The 26,628-nt window shown below is 42.1% G+C and overlaps 1 protein-coding gene across 2 annotated transcripts in view; it reads left to right on the forward strand.

Annotated features, from left to right (window-relative positions):
• Positions 1-422: 422 nt before the first annotated feature.
• gal3st2 (galactose-3-O-sulfotransferase 2) overlaps positions 423-26,628 on the forward strand; it is a 43,747-nt gene continuing 17,541 nt past the window's right edge. The window contains exons 1-2 of one of the 2 annotated variants that reach the window (XM_055012238.1): positions 423-3,397; positions 23,030-23,134. In XM_055012238.1, coding sequence (XP_054868213.1) covers positions 3,342-3,397; positions 23,030-23,134 — 161 coding nt within the window. In that variant the 5' untranslated portion in view covers positions 423-3,341. Of the gene's footprint in view, positions 3,398-23,026; positions 23,135-26,628 lie in introns of both variants that reach the window. The other variant, XM_055012237.1, reaches the window with a different exon arrangement.

The raw sequence follows: 26,628 nt of genomic DNA on the forward strand, positions 1-26,628 counted from the left end.
GACCGTGTCAGAGGTGAGGGAGCAGAGGTTGCAGGAGAGGATGGCCACCATGGAAGCCAAATTAAACAGCTTCTCCAGTGGGGAGGGAATTCAGTGGAAAAGATGAGTGCACAGTCCCAAATTGCTCTAAGAAATTTTCCATTTATAGGATACTTTTAGTGAGTTTTAGCACAATGCTCTGAATTAGTAACATTAAGCAGTGATATCATGTAGTCCTCCATCTTTGTATTCACAAATGTGACTTTTTTGCCTTTTTGTACTTTTAGGAAACTGTTCGTAGACTTCATAACTCTGAAGGAAACATCATGAACAAAGGTGAGACTGTTTATTCAAATTGTGTCTGCTACTTTAAAACTTTTAAATTACTTTTATTAATACTCTACAGTTATTCTGCTTTAAGTAGTAAATTAATATTCTGATTTATTTTCACAGACTGGGCTTGTCTTACAATCAGACAGTCACTACATATATAGTAAAAAGTCTGGCTGCAAGACCAGATTTGGAATTTATGGAGACAGATGTCCTATGTAAGCATCCTGTTTAAAATTGTTCTACATTTTCTGACTTCATCAACAGCAACAAAAGTGAATAATAGCTGTAAATAGCAGGAAGTAAGAATTATAATAATAAAGAAGTTAATAACATCTTCATTTAACTGTTTTTCAACCTCCTTTAAAACATACTTTGAGGAACTTCCCTACAGCCAATCCGGCATAGCAGATCAGCCATGAAGTCTTCTGCCTTTGGACAGATAGATGGAGGATCTGGAGGGTGGTGGTAAGCAGGTGGAGCTCCAGAACTGCAAAACAGAGGAAATAATTGGTTAACATGAGCCGGGTTTCAGAAGATACACACAACAAGGATCAGATTACTAACAAAGGTGGTTCGACAGTCCGGCAAAGTGTAGTGGTTGGCGTCTGGTTATACACTGAGGTGAGCAGTGACGGCGAAGGCGTTTCAGATGTCTACTGCACAACCTTCACATGCAATAAACATTTCTATGCAAAGGCTATGAGGAACAATGATGGAGACATTCACAAGTTTGAATCTAAAGCACATTTCAGCCTGTTAAAGAGATTTCATTCTGTCATTCAAAGAAGTGATCATAATGTGCCTCATAGCTTTAGATAGTCACAGTACTAAGATTGGACTGTACTTTAAGTGACGCAATGCATAAAATTACTAATAAAATAAAAAATCTAACCTAACAGTAGCAAATGAGTAACAGTCTAATTTATTTATGATTTTCTAAACAGTGAACATTTTAGGTGCGATGTTAATCCAATGACCACTTCATCAATGGTAAAAGATATCATGGCAATTAATAATGTTGCATGTGTTATTGTACATCTGGTGCACAAATGTGTCCACCTTTCGTCTCTGATCTGTAGTTTCTGGCTTCACCAACCTCCAAAATGTTCATTGTTCACTTTGTGCTGTTTGTCTTATTCTCCATCTGCTATCCCCACTGCAATCTCTCCTGCTATCCTGCCAACACCCTATCCCTCCCTAGGTTTGCATTACTCCTGTTCTGCTTTAATCTCAGCTTATTTTCCCCTTCTGAATTAGTTTGTGTTTACTTTTCTTGTTAAACAAACCTTTGTTTGAGTAACCTGCTTATCTCTGCCTGCTCCTGTGTCTGCACCTGGGTTCAAACATCAGCCATGACACCTTCTTACAAATTTTACTCTAAACTCTAAATCTCTAAATTAACACTATATACATAAAAATGTAGACATTTTTTGTCTTCTTTCACCCAATGTGAGTCTCATTGCTGTAAGCCTTCTGTTTTTTTGTAAATCATGTAAGAGCACAATTGCACAGAGTGTGATGACCAAAACTCTTATTTACTCCAATTATATCAGAGTCCCAAAATTTCATGTGAAAATCAGAAATTGTGATTCTGCCAAACCTGTCACCAAATCTATATCATTTACAGTACATACATGAAAATACATCTGCTTATTCAAAAGGGACTGTGCTTCACATGGTGAAAGTTTTTTTTTTTACTTACAGTTTTTGAGCTGTGACCGTTTGAGGACTAATCCTTAGTCTGGCTGCCTGCTCCTCTCTTTGCACCTAAATTCTATGTTTTCTTAACCCTCCCCCTCCATCAATGAAAAGAAGTTACCATAGCACGCAGAAACTGACAGGTGATTGGCGAACTAATACTGTACTAAGAAGATGGAGTCCAAACATGGCTGCCTTCATCAGCAACCTATAATGTTAATGTGTGCTCTATCAACAGGGCATATCTAACAGCAGCTTCAAGGCAAATCAGCACAGCTGTTACTAAGAGTATCAACAAAACCTTGAAACATGTTCTAACATGTCCCAGACCAATATCCATTAGTCACAGAGTGTTTAGTGGCTCTGTTGTGTTAAACTTGGGTTAAGACATATCAACTGGCAGAATCTGCATTTACACACTCAATCTTTCTTCAGAATTTTTTTCATTCAGATTGCTATTGTTCTGTAAACCCGTGATAGATCTGCAGTGGTGGAACTGTCTGATGCTACAAACACAAAACCAGACAAGAGCTGAGAATGAGAAGAACCTATTAACTCAACAAAGGCTTATTGAGTGAAGCCTGGACAATGAGACAGGACACAAGAAAAATCTGGCAAGCCAAAGACCATAAAGTGAGTTCAATCAGCAGCAAAAGTGACGACATGGGAAAATATCCTGTAACAGTGTAACCTGAGAACCAAGCTCTTTACCAAAAACAATAACTTGGAGAACCCCTGACAATGAAATGAGAGTGGAAGAATGTGTCAGAGCATGGTACAGCCTGGGAGGAAGCCTGAAACTACTGAAACATGAAACTACTGAGCTCTCTAAAACTTTGACAATTCCTTTTGGTTAACACATCTTTTAAGGGTGTCTCATATTACCCCCCACAGCTATATCTATAGAATCTGACCAGCAGGAACATACAGCAACTGGTCACTATAGGTTATTTTGCATGCTAAAGTGCATTTATATGTAATGTAAACCCATTTTCTTTCTCACATCCTAAACTACAGTTTACCCTAACCATGTACAACCTAGTTGTGCGACATTGCCATGTCTATTAAGCAAAACTGAATATGAGAGAATATTATTTGAGAGTCCACGGCTCTCAGTATCTTTTTTCATGCTTAATGTCTGTCGCCCTGTATCTGTGGATGTGAAAGTGATGACAGCTCTGCAGGAGGAGTCAAGAGAGTAAGTCACATGCGAGCACCCGCAAACACACACATGCAGAGAGAAAGAGAAAAAAAAGAGAGACGACGGCAGACACGACTTTGACTTTGGAGACAGATATCGTGGGCAGAATTGTATAGAGGTTTTCAGGGAGATGCTGTCCCCAGTGATGAGATGGATCAGTAACCAGACTTGGAGCTCTATAATGTTGTAAGTCCATTTGCAGTCTGTTTATTCTGTTGCAGTTCTCTAACTTTACATTCCTCTTACTGCTTCCATCGTCTGCAAGACAGACACAGGGTGATCCTTTCCTACTAAAACCTATCAGGTTGCACAAAGACTCTACTGGAACATTCTGTTACTGCTTTTTGTATCATGAGTCCAGCTAAATAATGCTTGAAATGCATTTCATGTCTATCTTGTTGTTGCTGGAGTCTTTGAATTCCAGCAAACCTAAATACATATAACCTAATTTATATAAATAGTTAAACATAGCTTATGTTTAATCTATTTAAATTATCATTGTAACCGTCAGGCCATGACTGAAGTGAATTAGAAGTGTGCATCCTTGTCACAGACATTCTGCTGTAAATCCATACTACTACTAGTTAATTTTGGCAAAATGCAATCAAAAAAGGAAGTCATGCTTCATTTTTGGTACAAACATGAAGTATCATTGGCTATGTCTGTGCTATCCTGTAATGATTAGTTGATTATTGTTTGACAGAAGGTTAACTCTGAACCAATGCATCTGTCATTTGGACCAACTACGGTACTCATTTGAAGATGTCACTTTGGAATCAGGGACTGCGATGGCCAGTTTTCACTTTTGCTTGACATTTATTACACTCTATGAGAAAGATAATAAAAAATTTCACTTCCAATTTTCATTTAAAATATTTGCAAAATAATTAGTAATGAGGGTAATATTTAGTTTCAGTCCTAAATATTCATGAACTGTTTGATTATATTACATTGAAAAACATTGATTAGATTACTGAAAACTGTTGAATTTGAACATTATGAAAATATAGCTGTGGTCTCAGTTTAATCACTTACTGATTGGCGTGAACACAGCACAATCATGGAAGTGATGTGATGAAAGAAATGTCTCGCAATTATTTATAGTTTGAAAATGTCCCAAAGGAGTGGTCAAAGATGTAACCAGTAGTATTTTGAAAAGGGGTTTTATTAAACAAAACAAGAGCTGAGACAATACAAAAGGGGAAATTGGATCGAGGAAGAAACTAAACCAAATGTTACAAAAAAATCGCAACTAACTAAAAAGTGGAAACTTACAGAACTGAAGTAGACTTAAATAAACTACCAAACAGGGTACTCACGAGAATATGGAACTGAAAACAAAAAGAGGGGAGACAGACTTGGGAAGTCCAGGGTCCAGGTGAGTGAAGGTGGAGCAGGGTTTTAAGCAGACAAGGCAGGCAAGAACAATGGCTTGGTGAACAAAACTGAAAACAGAAGACAAGGAACAGAAGACTGGACACAGAGCAGAATTACAAGGCGAGCGCTGGGTCCATGAGTGGCTACTGCAGGCTATGGTCTGGCGTGGAGTGAGTGATTGAACAAGGCTTATATAGCTGGAGGTGTAATTATGAACAAGTGAACTGGGTGAGCTGATTACCACAGCTGCTTTTCATTACAGCAATCAGCAGTGCAGGACAGACAGGGAAAGCAAAAGAGTGAATGAGAGAGAGAGACAGGCAGACAGACAGAGACAGACAGATGCAAAAAGAGGGAGCTAAAGGGACAGGGAGAGAGAGAGAGAGAGAGAGACACAGGATGAGTGAGACAGAGATACAGGAAGGAGAGCCAAGAGAGAGAGAAGAGGGAGAGAGATGCCAGAGACAGGAAGAAGGAGGAAGAAAGGGAAAAGGTGTGAGGAGAACAGGGGCAGGAGCAGGGATCATAACAAGAAGCTTTCCAGAAACTTGCGGATGGCTTTAGAAATCACCTAGTTGAGATGAAAATGGCCAAGGGACATTTAACCAAATATTAGCATCACTGTATGCATATTTTGACCTGCAGATTTTGTTTTATTCCCAGAAGATCTATAATTAATCTATGAAAGAACCAACATATATGACTGAGTTATAGGTGTCATTGGAAACTTAAAACTTTCATGATATACATGGTCTTTACTTGTGTCTTTAAACCTTTATTCACAAATGTACTTTCATCCATAAACCTGTGTCAGTCATTTGTCTTCCAAATTAAATGATATTTTCTTTGCTCTTGGTTTTGACTCTGTCTTGACTCAAAGTTAAAACTGTAGAAATTGACTTTTCTTGGTTTCAAATAAAATGGTTTAAATTGGTCTACCGACTATAGTTCCTTTATGAGTTTTGCTAGAATATAATCATCACAGGAGAAAAGACTGTTTTTGAAGAAGATAGCTTCACTGTAAAGCAAAAACCATATATATTACTGCTTTTGTCAAGTTTTTAAATAGCTATTGCGCTCCTGCCTGTGTCCTTTTTTTTCTGGGCAAACTGCCTTTTAAATGTGGTCAAATTATTTCAAATTATTATGAATTGATAATGAAAATGTCAAATGAACAGCACCCAAATCAAAAGACTGGATCAGCATTTTAATGTTATTCACCCTGGTGGTGACACTGTATCCTATTCCAGATACTAGGCAGTGTGAAACTTTAGCCTGTTAGCATCATATTACAGTCTTCTGATTGGACCTGGATTGTGATACCAGCCCAGTTTGTGTGGATTTGGACTATTGCTGCTTTCTCTAGCACAGTCTCAGGTCAGACACAGTTACAGGCTTCACCCACAACGTTAGTTTTGCTACATTTCAATGACAGGGCGCATATTTCATGAGTCCTGTCATTTTCTCACTGAGACTTGCGTATTACAGTAAATACTGCTGTGTATATATGTCTACTTTGGAGCTGGTATTTTCTTTCAGTTTTTTGGTTTTTTTGCTGCACTGATGGCATGGGTCTGCTAGGGATGCCGAAGTTGACTGGCTGGTTGTTAAGCCTTACATTTCATGTGTCTGAAATACATCATAAACTCCTGAAACTATTGCCATGAAGATATCTGATTATCCTAAACACAGACATTTGCTAGTGACATTTTTTGACAGTCAGTTATTATTTGAGAATTCATTTGGTCTACTGTGAATGCATACCATGCAAATATATTTCTGTCAACATTTGTGTCAACTGTTTCTCATCCATTTTATAGGACTGGTTTTCTGCACGCTTCAATCATCAGTCAGTGCGCCGCTTATATCATGAATATGATTCTGTTGCTCAGGGTGATCTGGCTACTAGGATATTTCCTGTCTGGGGACAGATTAGAAACTGCTGTCAGTCCATAGTGAATCAGGCAGACACACTGACATTCACTTGCACTGACTGTGGATTTTGACGGACTGTAGCCCACTGCTGGTACAGAAATGCCTGGAATTCTTTAAAAAGACAAAATTGACTACCTGAGACTCCATGTAAACCGAGACAGAGGATAAAAGTTCATATGTGTTTGTGAGGACTGCATAGAGAGGCCTGGAGGAGGAGCAGGCTATGGTCAGGATGTCACTGTAACTCAGGGTAACTTGAGCTTGTTCCCAAAGACCTGCACTTTCTATCCTCCTACCTTAGTAACAACCTTTATTTTTGCAATTTTACATTTTTTTCTAAGTTGTAAGCAGCCAGTAGTCTCACTTGTTTTTCATATGGTTTTAAAATCCCCTTGCAGATTTTTCATCAAAGAATGGTGTGGCTGAAGTGTTGGCTGGCAGACTCACAGTTGCATAAGGTAATTACATAGTAAATGAAAAGGCTGGCGATTGACTGGTGAACCAGTCCTTCAAGGAGACAGAGGCCAGTGGAGAGACAAGAATTGTCAAGAGCTTCACAAGAAACACACACAAAAAATTAATTGACCGAGCCATTACTACTGTGAGGACAGACTGAATGATTTGTAAAATCGGGGTTTGAAAAATACCAGTTTGTTTTATTGGTGGCACAGGTTAGTTCGGCATTGGGCAGAGAATGTAATGCCAAACCCAGACACATACAGTGCTGTGAAAAAAAATATTTGCCAGAAATCTATTTTTGGATATTGTTCACACTTTAATTTTTCAAGTCATCAAACTAATTTTAATGTAAGACGAAGAAACGCCAAGATAACACAAAATGCAGTTTTTAGATTATTTTATTTTGTGAAAAAAAATGCTGTCCACTGTACACTGCTCATCCCAAAAAAAAAGTTGCACACTAATATTTCATTGGACTGCCTTTATAGCTTTGAGAAAGACACATTTGCTGTAGCATCATTTTGATAAGCTTGTGCAGTGTCACAGCATTTCTTTCTGTCCAGAGTTGCATTAATTTTCTATTAAGATCTTGCACTGATGATGGTCGGGGGTGGGGGGGGTGGGGGTGGGGTGGGGGTTGGGGGGGGATTGGACCGCTGAGCAAAATCTTCTCCAGAACAACTCAAAGATTCTCAGTAGGACTGAGGTCTGGACTCTGTGGAGGCCAATCCATGTGTGAAAATTATGTCTCATGCTCCCTGATCCACTCATTCACAATATGAGCTTCATGAATCCTAGCATTGCCATCTTGGAACATGCCCATGCCATTAGGGAAGAAAAACTCCACTGATGGAAAGACCTGGTCATTCAGTATATTCAGGTGGTCAGCTGACTTCATTCTTTGGGCACATAACATTGCTGAACCTGACCATCCCCAGATCATAATCCTTAGATAGATAGATAGCTAGATAGCTAGATAGCTAGATAGATAGATAGATAGATAGATAGATAGATAGATAGATAGATAGATAGATTAAACCTTTATCAATCCCGCAGCGGGGAAATTTACAGTGCAACAGCAGCAAATACAAGAATAGTTTGAATAAAAAAGAGAGCAGCACACAATGCACACAGTGCATAGATATAAATATTTTCTCCTTCTAGAAGAAAAAATACAATATTTACAGCAAAATTCTTATGAAATTGCACAGCATCATATTTACATTTTTATTGCACAGTTTGTAGGTGGGTGAACTGAACTACTGGGAGCAGGCTGGATTGTAAAGTCTGACTGCAGCAGGAAGGAAGGACCTGCGGTATCTCTCCTTCAAACACCGAGGGTGAAGCAGTCTGTCTCTGAAAGAGCTGCCCAGTAATGTTACTGTTTCCTGCAGGGGGTGGGAGGTGTCCTCCATGATAGACAACAGCTTTGTCATCATCCTCCTGTCTCCCACCATCTCCACAGGATCAAGAGGGCAGCCCAGGACAGAGCTGGCTTTCTTTACCAGTTTGTTTAGTCTCTTCCTGTCTGCAGCCATGATGCTGCTGCTCCAGCAGACCACTCCATACATGATGGCTGATGCCACCACAGAATCATAAAAGGTCCTCAGAAGTGCTCCCTGCACCCTGAAGGACCTCAGTTTTCTGAGCAGGTGGAGTCTGCTCTGACCTTTCGTATAAAGTGCATTGGTGTTAGTAGTCCAGTCCAGTTTCTTGTTTAAGTGAACACCCAGGTACCTGTAAGAATCCACAATCTCAATGTCCGTTCCCTGGATGTTCACTGCTGTAGGAGAAGTGTGTCTGTTCCTGCTAAAGTCCACCACCAGTTCCTTGGTTTTCACTGCACTGATCTGGAGGCAGTTCAGCAGGCACCAGTCCACAAAGTCCCGGTTAAGTTCTCTGTAGTCCTCCTCATCTCCACCCGTAATGAGTCCGACGATGGCGGAGTCGTCGGAGAACTTCTGAACATGGCAGTCTGTGGTTTGATGAGACAAGTCTGCAGTGTAGAGGGTGAAAAGAAAAGGGGCAGGGACAGTCCCCTGTGGGGCCCCGTACTGCAGACCACAGTGTTGGACACACAGTCCCCTAACCTCGCAAATTGTGGCGGGTTGGTGACGTAATCCAGCAGCCACATTATGAGGTGGGAGTCCACTCCTGTCTGCTTCAGCTTGTCCCCCAGAAGCGCAGTCTTGATGGTGTTGAAGGCACTGGAGAAATCATAAAACATGATTCTCACAGTGCTCTTCGTCTTCTCCAGGTGAGAGAGACATCTGTGCAGAAGGTAGATCACTGCATCATCAACCTAAATGCCGGACTGGTAGGCGAAGTGCAGAGGGTCCAATGATGAGCTCACCAGGGGTCACAGATGATAGAGGACCAACCTCTCCAGGTTCTTCATCAGGTGGGATGTTAGTGAAACCGGCCTATAGTGGTTGAGGTCCTTGGGGTGCGAGTTCTTCGGCACCGGTACCACACAGGACATCTTCCACAGCTGTGTTACTCTCCCCAGCTTCAGGCTTCGGTTGAAGACATGCTCCAGAACCCTGATCAGTTGAGCTGCGCAGGATTTGAGGAGGCTGGAGCTCATGCCATCTGGACCCGTAGCCTTCCGGATCTTCAGTCTGCTCAGTTCTCTCTTCACCTGTCAGTAGGGACAAGCTGGGGCAGGGGGGCTGAGTGCTGGCTGCGAGTGTGGGGCCCTGTGGGGGAGGGGAGGTGTGAAGGTAAGAGAACTGTGGTGGAGCCATAAAGCTTGCTTTATGCTTGCTGCGTCTGCGAGGTCCGTGCTCCATGCGGAAAAATTACATCATTTTCGCACCCATGCCCCCTTGAGCGGCCTTTCCGGGTGGAAAATTTCTCTGCCGTGCACCTCCAAATTTTTCCAACTATGCAGACGGAGCCACGTGGCAAAACATGGCGGAGGGCCAGGACCTACTCGTAGCTGAAGTCTAGAAATACATGCACTTATACGATTCATCACACAGAGATCACCACGACAACCGGGTTATGAACAATTCATGGTGTGAAATTAAAACAAACTGCTGAAATTGCGGAGTTCAGTGTGGCTCATTTCCGCGCGGCTCATTCGTGTGGAAAGTATAACCCAGCCTTAAGGAGGGGGGATGCAGCGGGGGTGATGCAGTCAGCAGGGGGTGCAGACAGATGCATTGGTGGGTGCTGCAGGGTGGACCGGTCTAGGAGAGGGGTGGCTGGCTGTTCAGACCTGTTAAAGAAGCTGTTCAGGTCATTCACCCACTCCTGGTCCCTTTTCCGTTCAGTCTTGGGGTCTTTGTGGCCAGAGATGGTTTTCAGGCCCCTCCAAACCCCGCTGACATTTTTCTGCAGCAGCTGATCCTCCATCTTCTTCCTGTAGCTGCATTTCCCCTCTCTGACCTTCCTCCTCAGTTCTCTCTGTGCCGACCTCATCTCCTTCTTGTTTCCTGACCTAAAAGCACTCCGTTTGTCCTTTAGGAGAGCCTTTATATCAGGAGTAATCCAGGGTTTGCTGTTGGTAAAACAGCGTACAGTCCTGGTGGGCACGGTGTAATCCACACAGAAGTTAATATAGTCCGTGATGCAGTGAGTGAGGTTGTCGATGTCCTCCCCATGATCCTCACAGAACACTTCCCACATGATCGTGTTGAAACAGTCCTTGAGAGCCTCCTCAGCTTCCTCGGACCATCTCTTGACTGTGCGGGTGACAGCTGGCTGTCTGTGTATCAAAGGTTTATACACAGGAAGGAGGTGAAGGAGGTAAATGGTCGGATTTACCAAATGGTGGAAGAGGAGATGATGTATGTACCTCCTTGGTGTTGGCATAAAAAAGGTCCAGTATTTTACTGTCTCTGGTATGGCAGGTGATACATTGTGTGAAGGTGGGTAGTGTGGACAATGGAGAGGCATGATTAAAGTCCTCGGTAATAAGGAAGAGTGCCTGTGGGTGCTGTGTCTACAGCTTGCTTGTTACTGTGTGTAGGACATCACAAGCAGAGTTAGCATTAGCAGAGAGGGGAACACATGGCTTCCTCTTCTCCTCCTCTTAAGCTCATGGGGGACATCAGGCCTCTCACCAGTTAGCCTCGCAGTGCTATGGAGGGCTAACAGCTGGTTGCTAGAGTAAACAACGGGCTCACCGCTGCGCGCTGGGTCTGCTATCACCGATGCAGACAACAGATTAAAAACAGAAGATAAATCAAAGCAAACTGAGCTTATTTCATGTCCATTATTGACATTAATTACCAGTGCAACTTCACCAAAAAAAAAAAACCCAAGAGAAAGCAAGAGGGAAAAAAATGAACAGAAAAGAATACTCGACGAGCGAGAGCTGCTGTGACTAGCTGCCACTAGAGTGGCACCATCTTGAACTTTTTTTTTACAGGCTTGTAGGCACTAGGCATAATGAGTGCATCACTTCATCCATTTCTCTTCATACCTCGATGGGTCCATCACTTTGGAACAGGGTAAATTTGACTTCATCAGACTACATGACCTTCTTTCATTGCTCCAGAGTCCAATCTTTATGCTACGTACGTATTGTGGCGACTTTTTTTTTGGACAGGCAGTGTATATTGTCCCTCTAGCTCTAGCCAATATACCAAATGAATCAATTTCACAAATCACACATATATATGGTTACTGCCAGGCTTGTTGAATATAAACGTCACTAAATAGAACCTGTCTGGCATTGTGAAGTCGCTAAAGTGTCTCAAAAAGCAACATATGACTCCATGTTCTAAAGAGATTCAAGAACAGATGCGAAACAAAGTAATTGACATTCATCAGTCTGGAAAGGGTTACAAAGTCATTGGTAAGACTCTGGAACTCCAGAGAACAACAGTGAGAGCCATTATGTATACACATAGAAAAAACATTGAACAGTGGTGAACCTTCCTAGGAGTGGAACCTACCAAAATTTGTCCAAGAGCACATCAACATCTTATCCAGGAGGTCACAAAACAACCCTGATTAACATCAAAAGAACTTCAGTCCTCACTTACCTCGGTTAAGGTCAGTGTACATGATTCCACAATAAAGGAAGACACTGGGCGAAAATGGCATCCATGGGACAGTTGCATGGTACAAACCACTCCTGACCAAAAGTAACATAAAGACTTGTTTGCCATTTGTAAAAACTATTTAAATATATGGATAAGCCCCAAGATTTTTGAGATAATGTCCTGTGGACTGATGAGTAAAAGGTGGAACTTTTTGGAAGACATGGGTCTGTTACATCTGGTATAAAGCCAATACTGCATTCTACAAGAAGTACATCATGCCACCAATGAAACATGGGGGTGGAAGTGTGATGGTTTGGGGTCACTTTGCTTCGACAGGACCTAGACAACTTGTCATAATTGATGGAGCTATGAATTCTGCTCTATGTCAGAAACTCATCCTGGAGAATATTCACCATCAGTTCATGACCTAAAGTTCAAGCACAGATTCAATTCAATTCTATTTTATTTATATAGCGCCAATTACAGGTCAAATTGTCTCAAGACGCTTTACAGAACCCATATGCCTGAACCCCCAGAGCAAGCCCTAAGGCGACAGTTGCAAGAAAAACACCCATTTAATAGGGAAGAAACCTTAAGAAGAAGATGGGACATGCATCATGACAGTGACCCACAGCACACAAGCAATTACAACTCTGAGTGGCTCAAAGAGGACTAAATGAAGGTTTTGGAGTGGCCATGTCAAAGTCCCGACTTTAACCCATTTGAGATACCTTAAAAGGGCAGTTCATGCTTGTAAAGTTACCTTTTCACAAGGGTGATATAGGTTTTCAATAAGTCTTTAAAATATCTTCATGTAAAAATGCACTTTGTTTTTTGTGATTGGTCTGGAGCCAATATAAAGATAATATCAGACAGATTATCTCTAATATTCAATAAATATGTCATGGTGTGGGGGGTGTGGGGGTTCAGACATATGGGTTCTGTGAAGTGTCTTGAGACAATTTGACCTGTAATTGATGCTATATAAATAAAATTGAATTGAATTGAACCCAAGAGTGAGATCACACAGAGCAGGTGGACAGATATATTAAACAAGTTTTATTTACAAAAATAATAATTACAAATAAACTAAGGCCACAACTCACTATGTGGGAAGGAGCGGGGAAGGCAGGCTCCCAGGGATCGGCAGTCAGTGGGGAGGCACACACTGGTGCTGACAGCAGTCGGCGGATCACAGCTGTGGCGGCCAGGGATGACGCCATGTCCTCTTCTGGGAGCGAGGGTCAGGTCAAACGGAGCAGTCCGGGGGTCCACAGTTGACAGCCCTATTTGACAACTGTTAGAATCCATGTCATGACAAGAACCAATCAGCTAAGTAAAGAGAAATGACAGTCCATATTTACTTTAAGAACCGAGGGTCAGTCAGTCCAGAAAACTGCAAAACCTTTGAATGGATCTCCAAGTGCAGCCGTGAGGACCGCCCCAGGACAGGAAGACCAAGAGTCACCTCTGCTGCTGAGGAGAAGTTAGTCCGAGTCACCAGCTTTGGAAATTGCAAGTTAACAGCACCTCAGATTGGAGCCCGGATGAATGCCACATGCAGTTCGAGTAGCAGACACATCTCTACATCAACTGTTCAGAAGAGACTGTATGAATCAGGCCTGTATGGTCAAATAGCTGTGAAGAAACCACTACTAAGGAAAAGCAACAAGCAGAAGAGATTAGTTTGGGTCACGAAATACAAGGAATGGACAGGAGGCATTAGTGTAAATCTGTGCTTTGGTCTGATGAGTCCTAATTTTGAGGTCTTTGGGTCCACTTGCCATGTCTTTGTGGGACGCAGAAAAGGTGAATAGATGGTCTCCCCATGGATGGTTCTTACCGTGAAGCATGGAGGAGGAGGTGTGATGGTGTGGGGGTGCTTTGCTGGTGACACTATTGGGGATTCATTCAAAATTGAATGCACACAGAACCAGCATGACTACCACAGCATCCTGCTGCGACATACCATCCCATCCGGTTTGCGTTTCATTGGACCATCATTTATTTTTCAACAGGACAAAGACACCAAACACACCTCCAAGCTGTGTAAGGGCTGTTTGACCAAGGAGAGTGATGGAGTGCTGCATCAGATGACCTGCTCTCCACAGTCACCTGACCTAAACTCAATACAGATGGCTTGATTAACAAGTGCTCAGCATCTCTTGGAACTTGCTATGAGGCCGTTACAGAGACTCAGTTGCAGGCAAGAAGACACGGCAGAACGAGCTTAACATTAATCGTATTTATTTACAAAACTATGAGTCACAGGAAGCTCAATGCTGAGAGTGCAGAATCACGAGGTACAAGATCTAACAATGTCAGAGCTACACTGGCTCAGAGAAAGGCAGGGAACTTAGCAGTCCGGGGAATGGGAATGGGCAGACGGAGGGTCTGAAGAAGTGCCGTGAGGCAGGGGTAACCAGTCTGGAGCGGACAGGTGCTGCAACGATGGTGTCCTGGCTGCACTATGAGGCTGACGATGAATCGGAGATTCCAGGGGAGACACAGCTGGAAGGCGAGCAGGCAGGAGTCTGAACTGGAACACAAGAGAGCTCGGTGAGCAAGAGCATGAGAACAGAGAGCTGGAACGAACGGTCAGTACTAACGAGGGTAATTCACAATCTGGCGAAGTGTAGTGGCAGCGTCTGGCTTTAATGGAAGAAAGGTGTAGATTGAGAGACACTCCCACCTGCTCGCCCGCCGAGACTGCTGATTGCGATTGGCAGCACCTGTCCGCATACCACACGCCACCTGGTAGAGAGAGAGAGAGAGAGAGAGAGAGAGGAAGAGAAAGAAAGAGAGAAAGGAGAAGAGTCTTCCCCTACTGAGCAGCTGAGGTTGAGGGTGTGACAGAACTCCTTCAAGACTGTTGGAAAACCATTTCAGGTGACGACCTAATGAGGCTGATTGAGAGAATTAGAGTGTACAAAGCAGTAATGAAAGCAAAGGGTGGCTATTTTGAAGAATCTAAAATATAAAACATGTTTTCACTATGTTCACACTTTTTTGTTGACTACATAATTCCATTTGTATGTTCATTCATAGTTTTGATTCCTTCAGTGAGAATCTACAATGTAAATAGTCGTGAAAATAAAGAAAAAAACATTAAATGAGAAGGTATATACAAACTTTTGACTTGTACTTTTTTCCTAAGGTAGTTCTGGCATAGCTTGGACTGTTTTGGGTCATTATCTGCTGTAGGATGAGTCCCTGACCAACTAGATGCATAGCAGAGGGTTCTGCATGCTGCTGCAGAATGCTGTGGTAGCCATTTTGGTTCAGGGTACCTCTCACTTTCTATGTCACCAACCTTGAATTCCGAAAAACAGGCCCCAGACCATTACATGTCCTCCTCCATGTCTCTGAGGTACCATCCTTTTGCCTACTCGATGATGTACAAAAATTCTGGGTGATGAACCAAAGATTTCAAATTTTGATTCATCAGTCCATAATACCTTCTTCCAGTCGTCAGAAGTTCATTCGGTCCTACAGGCTCATGCTGAAAACATGCTCCACAACCTTGCTCAGCTGATCTGTGCAGGATTTGAGAAGCCTGGAGCTGATGCCATCTGGACCCATGGTCTTCCTGATCTCCAGCCTCAGTTCCTTCTTCATCTGGGATGTTGACAAGGGCTGGTTTGGACAGGGGGACTGTGTGCTGGTTGTGAAAATGAGGCCCTGTGGGAGAGGGAACATGTGTTGGTAGGACACTTGTGGTAGAGCTGTAAGAAGGAGGGATACAGCAGGGGTGGCGCTGTCTGCAGGGGTGAAGACAAATGCAGTTGTGGCTTCAGCAGGGTGGATTGGGCCTGGGGAGGGGTGGCTGACTGTTAAAAAAGGTGTTCAGGTTATTCACTCACTCCTGGTCCCCTTTCAGTTCAATCTTGGGGTCTTTGTGGCCAGAGATGGTTTTCAAGCCACCCTGCTGGATCTGGAGACCAGTTCTGGTGGACACAGTGTATTCCACACAGAAATTAACCCTTTAAGTGCCAAAGTCGCAATATTGCAACAAGCATCATTGCTGAACATAACAAGCCATACCTGCAAATATGATGCCTCATGTAGTTACTACTTTACACCAGGAGATGGCGGACATCTGGGACTTCAATCTGAGCATCATTCATGGGTGTGTTTTCATTCAAAGTTTTGGAGTTTATAGAGTTTGAAAACCGCCTCCCGGTCGAGGAGACGAGGGTTGTAGTCGGAGCGCAACAGAGCACAAGACAGTGAGAGAAAACTCACCATGCTGAGGTCTGTTCACCGTTGACAAAGTACTTCGTCAAGGTAATGGCTGACTCAGATTCTGAGGAGGGATAGTCACCCTCTGATGAAGATGTTCAGTTGTCCAGTGTGACAGAAAGTGACACTGTGTCCGTGCGTAACGGGACAAGTCCGTGCGCCATGACAGTCCACAAGCAGCACATACTGGAGCCGATGCTTTGCTTCACCGTGTCCAGGGTGGCAGGAGGGGATGTGGTGGGTGTAGCAGGGGTGGTCAAAACACTGCTAATGGTGAGGTGGCTAGCGGGGATGCAAAAAACCACGGAAATAGCGGCAGACGCGGGAGAAAATGCACTGATAGTAGCGGCGGAGGCCGCAGTGGCGTTCAGGCCCCACCGTAAATGACGATGATGGCTGGGTTTGCTTGAGAGATGAGGAACAGTATCAAAAGTGGATCAAACATTTTGATGAGCCTGTTGGGTATCGTGGAGACAGGAATCTGACAAATTCTGAACCAAGCAATGACATCTTGATCGATAAACATCTGTAAAAGTTATGTAATCCATATGTCCGCCGCCTGGTGATGTCATAATGTGCAAATTAGATGAGTGAATTTACTCCCATCACAAACTTTGGATCATACTGATGATTTTCCTCATTTACAGTATGCCTTTATCTCTAATCATTTTCAAGTTACAACCTTTTGAAAAAGTGATACCAAAACTGAATGTTTTATTGAAAAAACTGTGGCGCATAAAGGGTTAATATAGTCAATGATGAGGCTGTCCATGATTCTCACAGAACACTTCACAGACACATAGTCCTGTCCAAACAGTCCTTGAGAGCCTCCTCAGCTTCCTCAGACCATCTCTTGACTGTGCAGGTGACAGCTGGCATCTGTGTACCAGAGGTTTGTCCACAGACAGGAGGTGAACCGGGTTGTGAGATATCTATCTATCTATCTATATATCTATCAATTTCAATTCAATTCAATTTTATTTATATAGCGCCAATTACAGGTCAAATTGTCTCAAGATGCTTTATGGAACCCCCAGAGCAAGCCCTAAGGCGACAGTAGCAAGAAAAAAACGGGAGTTTTTAACGAGAAGAAACTTTGAGCAGAACCCGGCTCTTTATGTGGGGGACTCATCTGTCTGCTGGCCGGCGGGTTGAGAGGGACAGAAGAGATTGCGAGGTAGAGGGGTAGAGAGGCAGAGAGGTAGAAGTAGGTAATGTAACTATGGTTTTATTGCTATCATGCGTATTTGTGCTTGTTTTGTTTTTTGCTTTCTGTTTGTTTCTGAAACTGTCAAGGTAATCAATATCTATCTGTTCACCTTATTTCTGAACAAAAGATCTGAAAGCTACTGCGTTAATAAGAAGACATGATGAATGTTTATATATATATATATATATATATATATATATATATATATATATATATATATATATATATATATATATATATATATATATACATACACTATAATGCCAAAAGTATTCGCTCACCTGCCTTGACTCACATATGAACGTAAGTGACATCCCATTCCTAATCCATAGGGTTCAATATGACGTCGGTCCACCCTTTGCAGCTATAACAGCTTCAACTCTTCTGGGAAGGCTTTCCACAAGGTTTAGAAGTGTGTTCATGGGAATTTTTGACCATTCTTCCAGAAGCGCATTTGTGAGATCACACACTGATGTTGGACCAGAAGGCCTGGCTCTCAGTCTCCACTCTAATTCATCCCAAAGGTGTTCTGTCGGGTTGAGGTCAGGACTCTGTGCAGGCCAGTCAAGTTCATCCACACCAGACTCTGTCATCGATGTCTTTGTGGACTTTGCTTTGTGCACTGGTGCACAGTCATGTTGGAAGAGGAAGGGGCCACCTCCAAACTATTCCCACAAAGTTGGGAGTATGGAATTGTCCAAAATGTCTTGGTATGCTGAAGCATTCAGAGTTCCTTTCACTGGAACTAAGGGGCCAAGCCCAGCTCCTGAAAAACAACCCCACATCATAATCCCCCTCCACCAAACTTTACACTTGACACAGTGCAGTCCGACAAGTATCGTTCTCCGGGCAACCGCCAAACCCAGACTCATCCATCAGATTGCCAGATGGAGAAGCGCGATTCGTCACTCCAGAGAACGCATCTCCACTGCTCTAGAGTCCAGTGACGGCGTGCTTTACACCACTGCATCCGACGCTTTGCATTGAAGTTGGTGATGTATGGCTTGGATGCAGCTGCTCGGCCATGGAAACCCATTCCATGAAGCTCTCTGCTGAAGCACTGTTCTTGAGCTAATCTGAAGGCCACATGAAGTTTGAAGGTCTGCAGCGATTGACTCTGCAGAAAGTTGGCGACCTCTTGGCACTATGCGCCTCAGCATCCACTGATCCCGCTCCATCAGTTTACGTGGCCTACTGCTTTGTGGCTGAGTTGCTGTTGTTCTCACACACTTCCACTTTGTTATAATACAGCTGACAATTGACTGTGAAATATTTAGGAGCGAGAAAATGTCACGACTGGATTTGTTGCACAGGTGGCATCCTATCACAGTTCCACGCTGGAATTCACTGAGCTCCTGAGAGTGACCCATTCTTTCACAAATGTTTGTAAAAGCAGTCTGCATGCCTAGGTGCTTGATTTTATACACCTGTGGCCATGGAAGTGATTGGAACACCTGATTCTGATTATTTGGATGGGTGAGTGAATACTTTTGGCTATATATATATATATATATATATATATATATATATATATATATATATGTATATATATATATATATATGTGTGTGTGTGTGTGTGTGTGTGTGTGTGTGCGTGCGTGCGTGCGTGCGTGCGTGCGTGCGTGTGTGTGCCACTTTGGTGGCCCATTTTATTGTCTCTGATTGGGCCATAAAATAAGGAAGAGAGCCTGTAGGTGCTGTGTCTGCGGCCTGCAGAGACTGAGTGTGTACCTCCTGCATGTACATGCATGCAGGATGCATGTCCCAGCACGGCTCCCCCTTCTCCTCCTTTTAAGCTTGTGGGGGACATCAGGTCTCTCACCGGTAAGCCTCGCAGTGCTACAGAGGGCTGAAAGCTGGTTGCTAGACTAAATAATGGACTCACAGCTGCGCACTGGGTTTGCTATCACAGATGTGAACAGCAGATTCAAAAACAGCAGAAAAATCAGAGCAAACTGCACAAATTTCAGGTCCATTATTGAGGCCTTTCACTCGTAGAACTTAACTGTAAAAGGAAAACAAGAGAACACAAGACTAAAATGAAAATAAACTGAAAAAAGATACTCAGTGGGCGAGAGTTGCTGTAACTAGCTGTCACTAGAGTGGTGCCATCTTTCAATAAAACCTAAGAAAATCTTTGGAACACTACTGTAGTGATGGACAACCATTCTTTCAAAAGGTATTGTTTAGGTATAGATTTGGTTTTTTTTTTTAAAAAGTGGTTGAGAGTGCTCTCTAACATGCTGATTTAAAATCTCCCGACAGGGTTCAAATGGGCCGAGGTGATTATAATGGAAAATGCTTATGATTCACATCATTTTCATACTCATCAAACCATTCCCTTCGTGCACTATGGATGGGGACATGTTCATCCTAAAAGGGACCACTCCTGTCAGGATAGAAATGTTTGATCACAGATAATGACAGGTTCATACACTGCAGCCATGCAATATTATTCCTCTCCCAATCAATTGTCAATGAGCTTTTTTTTTTTTTTTTTTTTTACGAGCAGTCTGATTACACATTGACATTTTCAATCACCTGAAGAGAGGTTGTTCTTCTGTTTTTCCCTAGATATCAGATTCCTGTATGAGCATGATGGAGATCTAATAATAATAATAATAATAATAATAATAATAATATAATAAAAAAAAATAATAATAATAATAGCAATGCATTTTATTTGTAAGTTCTTGACACCCAGGGCCATTTGACAGGAAAAACAAATACAACAGAACAGATAAAAACCATACAAAAAGGTTAAAAAAAAAAAAAAAACATACAGAGATAAAAAAAACCATACATGAAGAAAGAGGCAGTTAGACAAAATAAATAATTTTGAACAGATGAGTTTTGAGTCTGGATTTGAAGAGAGGCAGAGAATCAATATTTCGAATGTCTGGTGGGAGTGAGTTCCAGAGTTTGGGAGCAGAGCTGCTGAAATCCCTGCTCCCCATGGTGCTGAGGTGGGCAGGGGGTACTGTGAGGTGGATGGAGGAAGAGGATCTGAGAGAGTGGGTGGAGGAGGCGATGTGAAGGGGATCAGACAGATAGAGAGGGGCGAGGTTGTGGATGGCCTTGAATGTATACAGGAGGATTTTGAATGCTATTCTGGATTTGACAGGGAGCCAGTGGAGCTGCTGTAGGACGGGGGTGATGTGATGAAATGAGGGGGTTTTGGAGATGATGAGAGCAGCTGAGTTCTGGACCAGTTGAAACTTATGGAGGGATTTGTGAGGGAGACCAAAGAGAAGAGAATTACAGTCGTCAATGCGGGAAGTGACAAGGCTATGGACCAGGATGGAGGTAGTAGGGGTGAGGGAGGGGCGGAGACAATTGATGTTGTAGAGATGGAAATATGCAGACCGGGTGATGTTACTGATATGGAATTGCAAGGAAAGTGAGGAATCAAGGATGACACCCAGACTCTTAACCTGAGGGGAGGGAGAAACTGAGGCACTGTCAATGGTGAGGGAGAAATTGTCAATTTTGGAAAGTGTTGATTTTGTTCCAGTGAGAAGAAGCTCTGTTTTGTCACTGTTTAGTTTTAGGAGGTTTGAGGTGAACCAGGATTTTATTTCAGACAGGCAGTTGGTGAGGGAGGAGGGTGGGAATGTGGAGTTGGGTTTACTGGATAAGTAGAGCTGGGTGTCATCCACATAACAATAAAAATGAATGTTGTGTTTACGGAAGATATTGCCAAGGGGAAGGAAGTAGGTGATGAAGAGAAGGGGCCCCAGGACAGAGCCCTGGGGCACACCTGAAGAGACAGGGGAGGGCTGGGAACAGAAGGACTTGAGTTGGATGAACTGAGTGCGGCCTGAGAGATATGAATGAAACCAGTCAAGGGGGTGCCAGTGATGCCAATGGTGGACTGTCTATTGAGGAGGATGGAGTGAGAAATTGTGTCAACGGCCGCACTCAGATCAAGGAGAATGAGAATGGTGAGTAATCCAGAATCAGCTGCTAGGAGGAGATCATTGGTGATTTTTATGAGAGCAGTTTCTGTACTGTGGCGGGGGGAGAAACCAGACTGGAATAGTTCGTACAGGTTATTATGAGTTAGATGGGAATGGAGTTGAGAAACCAGTTTTTTCTAGTTTTTTGGAGATGAAGGGCAGGTTAGAAATGGTGCGGTGGTTATTGAAATTGTTAGGATCTGAACCAGGTTTTTTGAGGATTGGGGAGACAGCTGCAGTTTTAAGAAGAGTGGGAAGAATTCCAGTGGAGAGTTATGAGGAGGAGCAGTGAGGAGAGACAGGATTTGACTGGAACTGTTGGGACAGGCTCTAACTGACATATGGAGGGCTTGGAATTACAGATTAAATCATGATCGTGGAAGGGCATGGGAGTTGGAAAGAGGGTAATGGCTGACAATGCGGTAGAGGTTCAGAGGAGGAGAAATGCGACTGGTTAGGACTTAGATGGAGGTGGATATCTTGAATTTTCTGATTAAAAAATAGCAAAATGGAGTTACAGGTGTCGGTAGAGTACAGGTGGGGGGTGGGGAGTCTGGTGGATGGAGAATTTTGTTTAGGAGTGAAAATAGTGACCTGGTGTTACCTTCGTTGGAGCGGACGAGACTGGAATAGTAGTCAGATTTGTGGTTTGAGTGACTGAGTCCTTGTATGTGAGTTTTATACATTTTTTTACGGATTGTGTTGTACTGTTGATCCAAATTTCTGACACTACTTACCCATAGATCTTTCCAATACCTACAAATGTAAATGTCATTGTTCCAATGAAACCAGTGAAGGTACGCATAAGGAACTCCACAAATGAACTCATTCTATTGTGTGGTTTAAATTAAACATTTGTTTTTAAAATTAGACAGTTGCTTTGCTTATCCACCTTGATATTACCTGGACTACACCTCTGATCAGGTCCATAAAAATAACCTTTCTGACCTCTTCTCCCATGTCAGCAAAGCAAAAGCCTGACTGAGAATTCCTTGTTAGCCAAGTATAAGTATGTCCCACTAGTGTGAACTGGTTTAGTTAGCAACAACACCTACAATACAAAGTCGGTCAGCTAATTCTACAAGTAACAGGAGCAAGAAATCCATAGACTGGTAATTAGGCATACTTTGACAGAGAGCAATTCATGGCTAACCATAGGACTGATTAACTTCCATCAATGAATTGATTTGGTTTATTTGTAAGGCTATTGGGTTGTTGGCCTCGCCACACAGCTAAGTTGACATCAGTTATGTTCCACAAACAGGAAGAGTCTTGTGTGTCAACCTACTATCCTATTTTCTGTCCTGGCATCATTATCCTACTTCTAGATTATATTGAATTGGGGACAAATAAATCTGCACATGCAGAGAGGAATTGCCATGCTCCCCCTTCACACAGTCTTGCTACTGACCAAGCATGTCCTCAAGCATGCACATAGAATATAGACAGGCAGAGAAAAAATCTCTGTTTTGCACTCAGCAGCTAGAGTCTCTGGAAGGGCAGTGATGGCAAAAGGTTACTCAGTGTTCTCTCATGATGTCATGACCTCCACTCTAAATCAAATCTCTTAAATGATTACCATCAATCTACAACTGCTGTCAAAGTTATTTCATTCATCTCAAGAATTTCATTCCAGCAGGTCTTTGAGGAGATGGCTGTGCAGCAGGCATCATTCTCTGTGCATACTACTCATCTTGCTTGTGGTCTGTATTGCCATTCAGACCTTTGTCACCCGCCAAACCAGGTAATGTCACACTCTCAGCACTGACCTTACTAAACCTGACTAAGCTTAAACCAAAGTGATCTGTGATTAAATTAACTCAGTCATATGGGCATTTTGTCAGCACCTGCTAGCATAGGTTTGTCACATTAAATACAAAATAAGATGAGTCGTTTTTTTTACATACTGTCTCACACTTGGTGGAGTGATTAATGTCTGTATTATTTAAAGAAAAGGGATATTGCTGGACCAGAAAATGTTTATATTCATCACTGTTCTGCTGTTCCCAAGCTAGACCAGTGCTAAAGAACCAACAAGTTTCTTCACTATACATGCTCAGTTTACTAGAAAAAAGAACAAAACCACAAGAGAAGGTCTCCATAGATTGTATCTTTCTATGTGGAGTTATAGAATTCATGTAGCCTGTCTTTCTTACATATTTAAAAGCAGGATTAAGTATCACTAAGACAATGAGGAACTTTATAATATAAACTCCTTGGCAACCAGAGTCTCCAAACACATATGCATGATGCTTTGAAAAAGTATTTACCCTGTTCCTGATATCTTATATTTTTCATATTTCCCACACTTAAGTATTCCAGATCATCAAATTTACATTTATATTTATCTAATATTAGGCAGAGATGATCCATAAAACACAAAATGTAGTTTTTAAATTATGGTTTATTGACAATTTATTGAAAAACTGTTTTATGTCTGTGAATAACTAATTGTCCCCTAATAACAGGTTGGGCCAGCCTTGGCAGCAACAACTGCAATTAAATGTTTGCCATGGCTTGTGATAAGTCTTTTACATTGCCATGGAGGAATTTTGGCCCTCTCCTCTGTTGAATAGTTTTAGTAGTCCACGACAGGTGATTTTTGAGCACCAACTGCCCTTTAAAGGTCCAGCCACAACATTTCAAATGGATTGAAGTCCGGACTTTGACTCGGCAAGTCCAAAAACTTCACCAACTCTTCAAGGCATTCAGAGGTGGACTTGCTTGTGTGCTTTGGCTCATTGTCACACTGCATGACCCATGGATGGTGAGCGGATATTCTCTGAGAGGATTTTCTGACAGAGAGCAGAATTCATGGCTCCATCAATTATGACAAGTCCTCCAGGTCCTGTTGAAGCAGAGTGTCCCCAAACCATGACACTACCACAACCATGTTTCACTGTTTGTATGATGTACATCTTGTAGAATGCCGTATTAGCTTTACACCAGATGTAACAGGACATCACATCATCCAAAAAGTTCCACCTTTTACTCATCAGCCCACATGATTTTATCCCAAAACTCATGGAGCTCATCCAGAATTTTTTTATTTTTATTTTTTATTTTTGGAAATATCCAACAAGCCTTTATGCTCCTTTTAGTCAGAAGTGGTTTGCACCATGCAACTTTACCAAAGATGCCATTTTCGCCCAGTTCAGATCTCACTTGCCTTAACTGAGGCAAGTGAGGTCTGCAGTTCTTTTGATGTTAAGCAAGGTTCTTTTGTGACCTCCTGGATGAGATATCGATGTCCTCTGGGAGATATTTTGGTAGGCTCCACTCTTGGGAAGGTTCACCACTGTTCCATATTTTCTCCATGTGTAGATAATGGTTCTCACCATAGTTCTCTGGATTCCCAGAGTCTTAGCGATGACTTTGTAACCCTTTCCAGACTGATGAATGTCAATTACTTTGTTTCGCATCTGTTCTTGAATCTCTTTAGAACATGGAATCATATGTTGCTTTTTGACCCCCTTTAGCTACTTCACAATGCTACACAGGTTCTATTTAAGTGATGTTTACATTCAACAAGCCTGGCAGTAACCATATGTGGGTGTGGCTGGTGAAACTGAACCTATTTGCCAAATGAATTTGGTCATTTGGTAGACTGGTAGATAAAGGGGCTTCAACTTGTTCTCCTTGGACAAGGTGGGCTGGACAGCATTCTTTTTTGTTCAGTAAATTAAATCATGATTTTAAAATTGCATTTTGTGTTTTCGTGGGTTATCTTGGTCTTATATTAAAATCAGTTTGATGATCTGAAACATTTATGTGTGACGAGCAAAAATAGAAGATATGTGTAAGGGGGCAAATACTTTTCCACAGCAATGCTACAGTTACAAAAGATCTACAGTTTTATATGCATTTGATTTGGGTCCTTTAGCGTGATTAATTAATCTAACCTTATTTTTGCTTACGCCATGGCAATCCTTAACTGTCGGGCATAAATTTAAGAATGTCACATAGAAATCTTTGGGTCTTCAGAAAAACTGCTATAAAAATATTGCATATTAATATTATTTTCACCCTTACTGAGTTTTTTGTAACCAACGACTACCATATATTCATCAATAGTTAGAATTTAACCCTTTAAATGTCAGTTTGTTTAGATAATGTAACGGTCACATTTTTATTTAATAAAAAAACTTTTCATTATTATTTAATGGAAAATTTCTAAGTGGAAATATTTTTTTTGATTATCACAGTCTGGGATATGTCAATGATTAGCAACAACAATGAAATCTCACACTTAAGAGCTTAAGCATAAAAATGAAACAAAAATCAACACACAATGATAAAAAAAACAACAAAAAACAGCCAAACCAAATCCACAATCTTAAATAATGTCTGAAAATGAGTAGGATGAAGTTTACCTTATTACTTTCTACCTGCTACATATCTGTACATCTCATATCTTAATGTTTCCTGTTTGTATCAAACCTCATATTTTTATACCTCTTTAGAAACCCCAGAACACATTTACCATTCCATATTATTAGACTTTTCAAGCAATCTTTTTTTGGAGCCTTTTTAAAATTGTTTTATAATTGTACTCATTTTGAGACCTTTATCCGGACTATTCGATAAGTTTACTCCATAAACTGACGTCTACTTTTCATGGTGATATGAGCAAATGGCTTTTTATTATTTATTTAGAATTTCTTCTTCCAGTGTTGCTTCTGAACAGTTGTTTCATGTTGTCAAGGAGTAACTTGTAGTTTGCTTTGAACAATATTTGCTCAGTTCTAAATTCAACTAAATCAATTGGCTGATGTGCTATGGCTACCATTCCATCTCTGTGCTCTGTTTCTGATCACTAAATCCCTACTTGAATCATTTTGATCCACAAATAATTACCCTGGATATACTTGGAAGCTATCCCCTCAGCCTGTGGTTCACTGCCTCCAAATTTCACCTGAGAATGAGATGTTTGGTTAGCACCAATCTCTCTGCTTACTTGCCAAGATGTTCATGCACTGTTAGCGTCCCAGCAATATCAAGACAACCGACCGGTGCCAACTCTAAGTCACAGCAGTCTAAGAACTGTCAGTGCTTGCCACTACACCAGCTGATGCCATGACAGCTTACCTGGGGTTTTCCCATCCTGGTGTGGTTTAGCCTACACAGCCCATTGCTTTTCCACCGTACACATCCTCTGCTTCCTCTCACTGAGGTGGTCGACAGCTGAAAGCTAACAGGCTAGCAGGTGGGACGTTCAACCTCCAACCAGCTCCAGAC

The sequence above is a fragment of the Amphiprion ocellaris genome, chromosome 7 (assembly GCF_022539595.1).
Source record: "Amphiprion ocellaris isolate individual 3 ecotype Okinawa chromosome 7, ASM2253959v1, whole genome shotgun sequence".
NCBI lineage: Eukaryota > Metazoa > Chordata > Actinopteri > Pomacentridae > Amphiprion > Amphiprion ocellaris.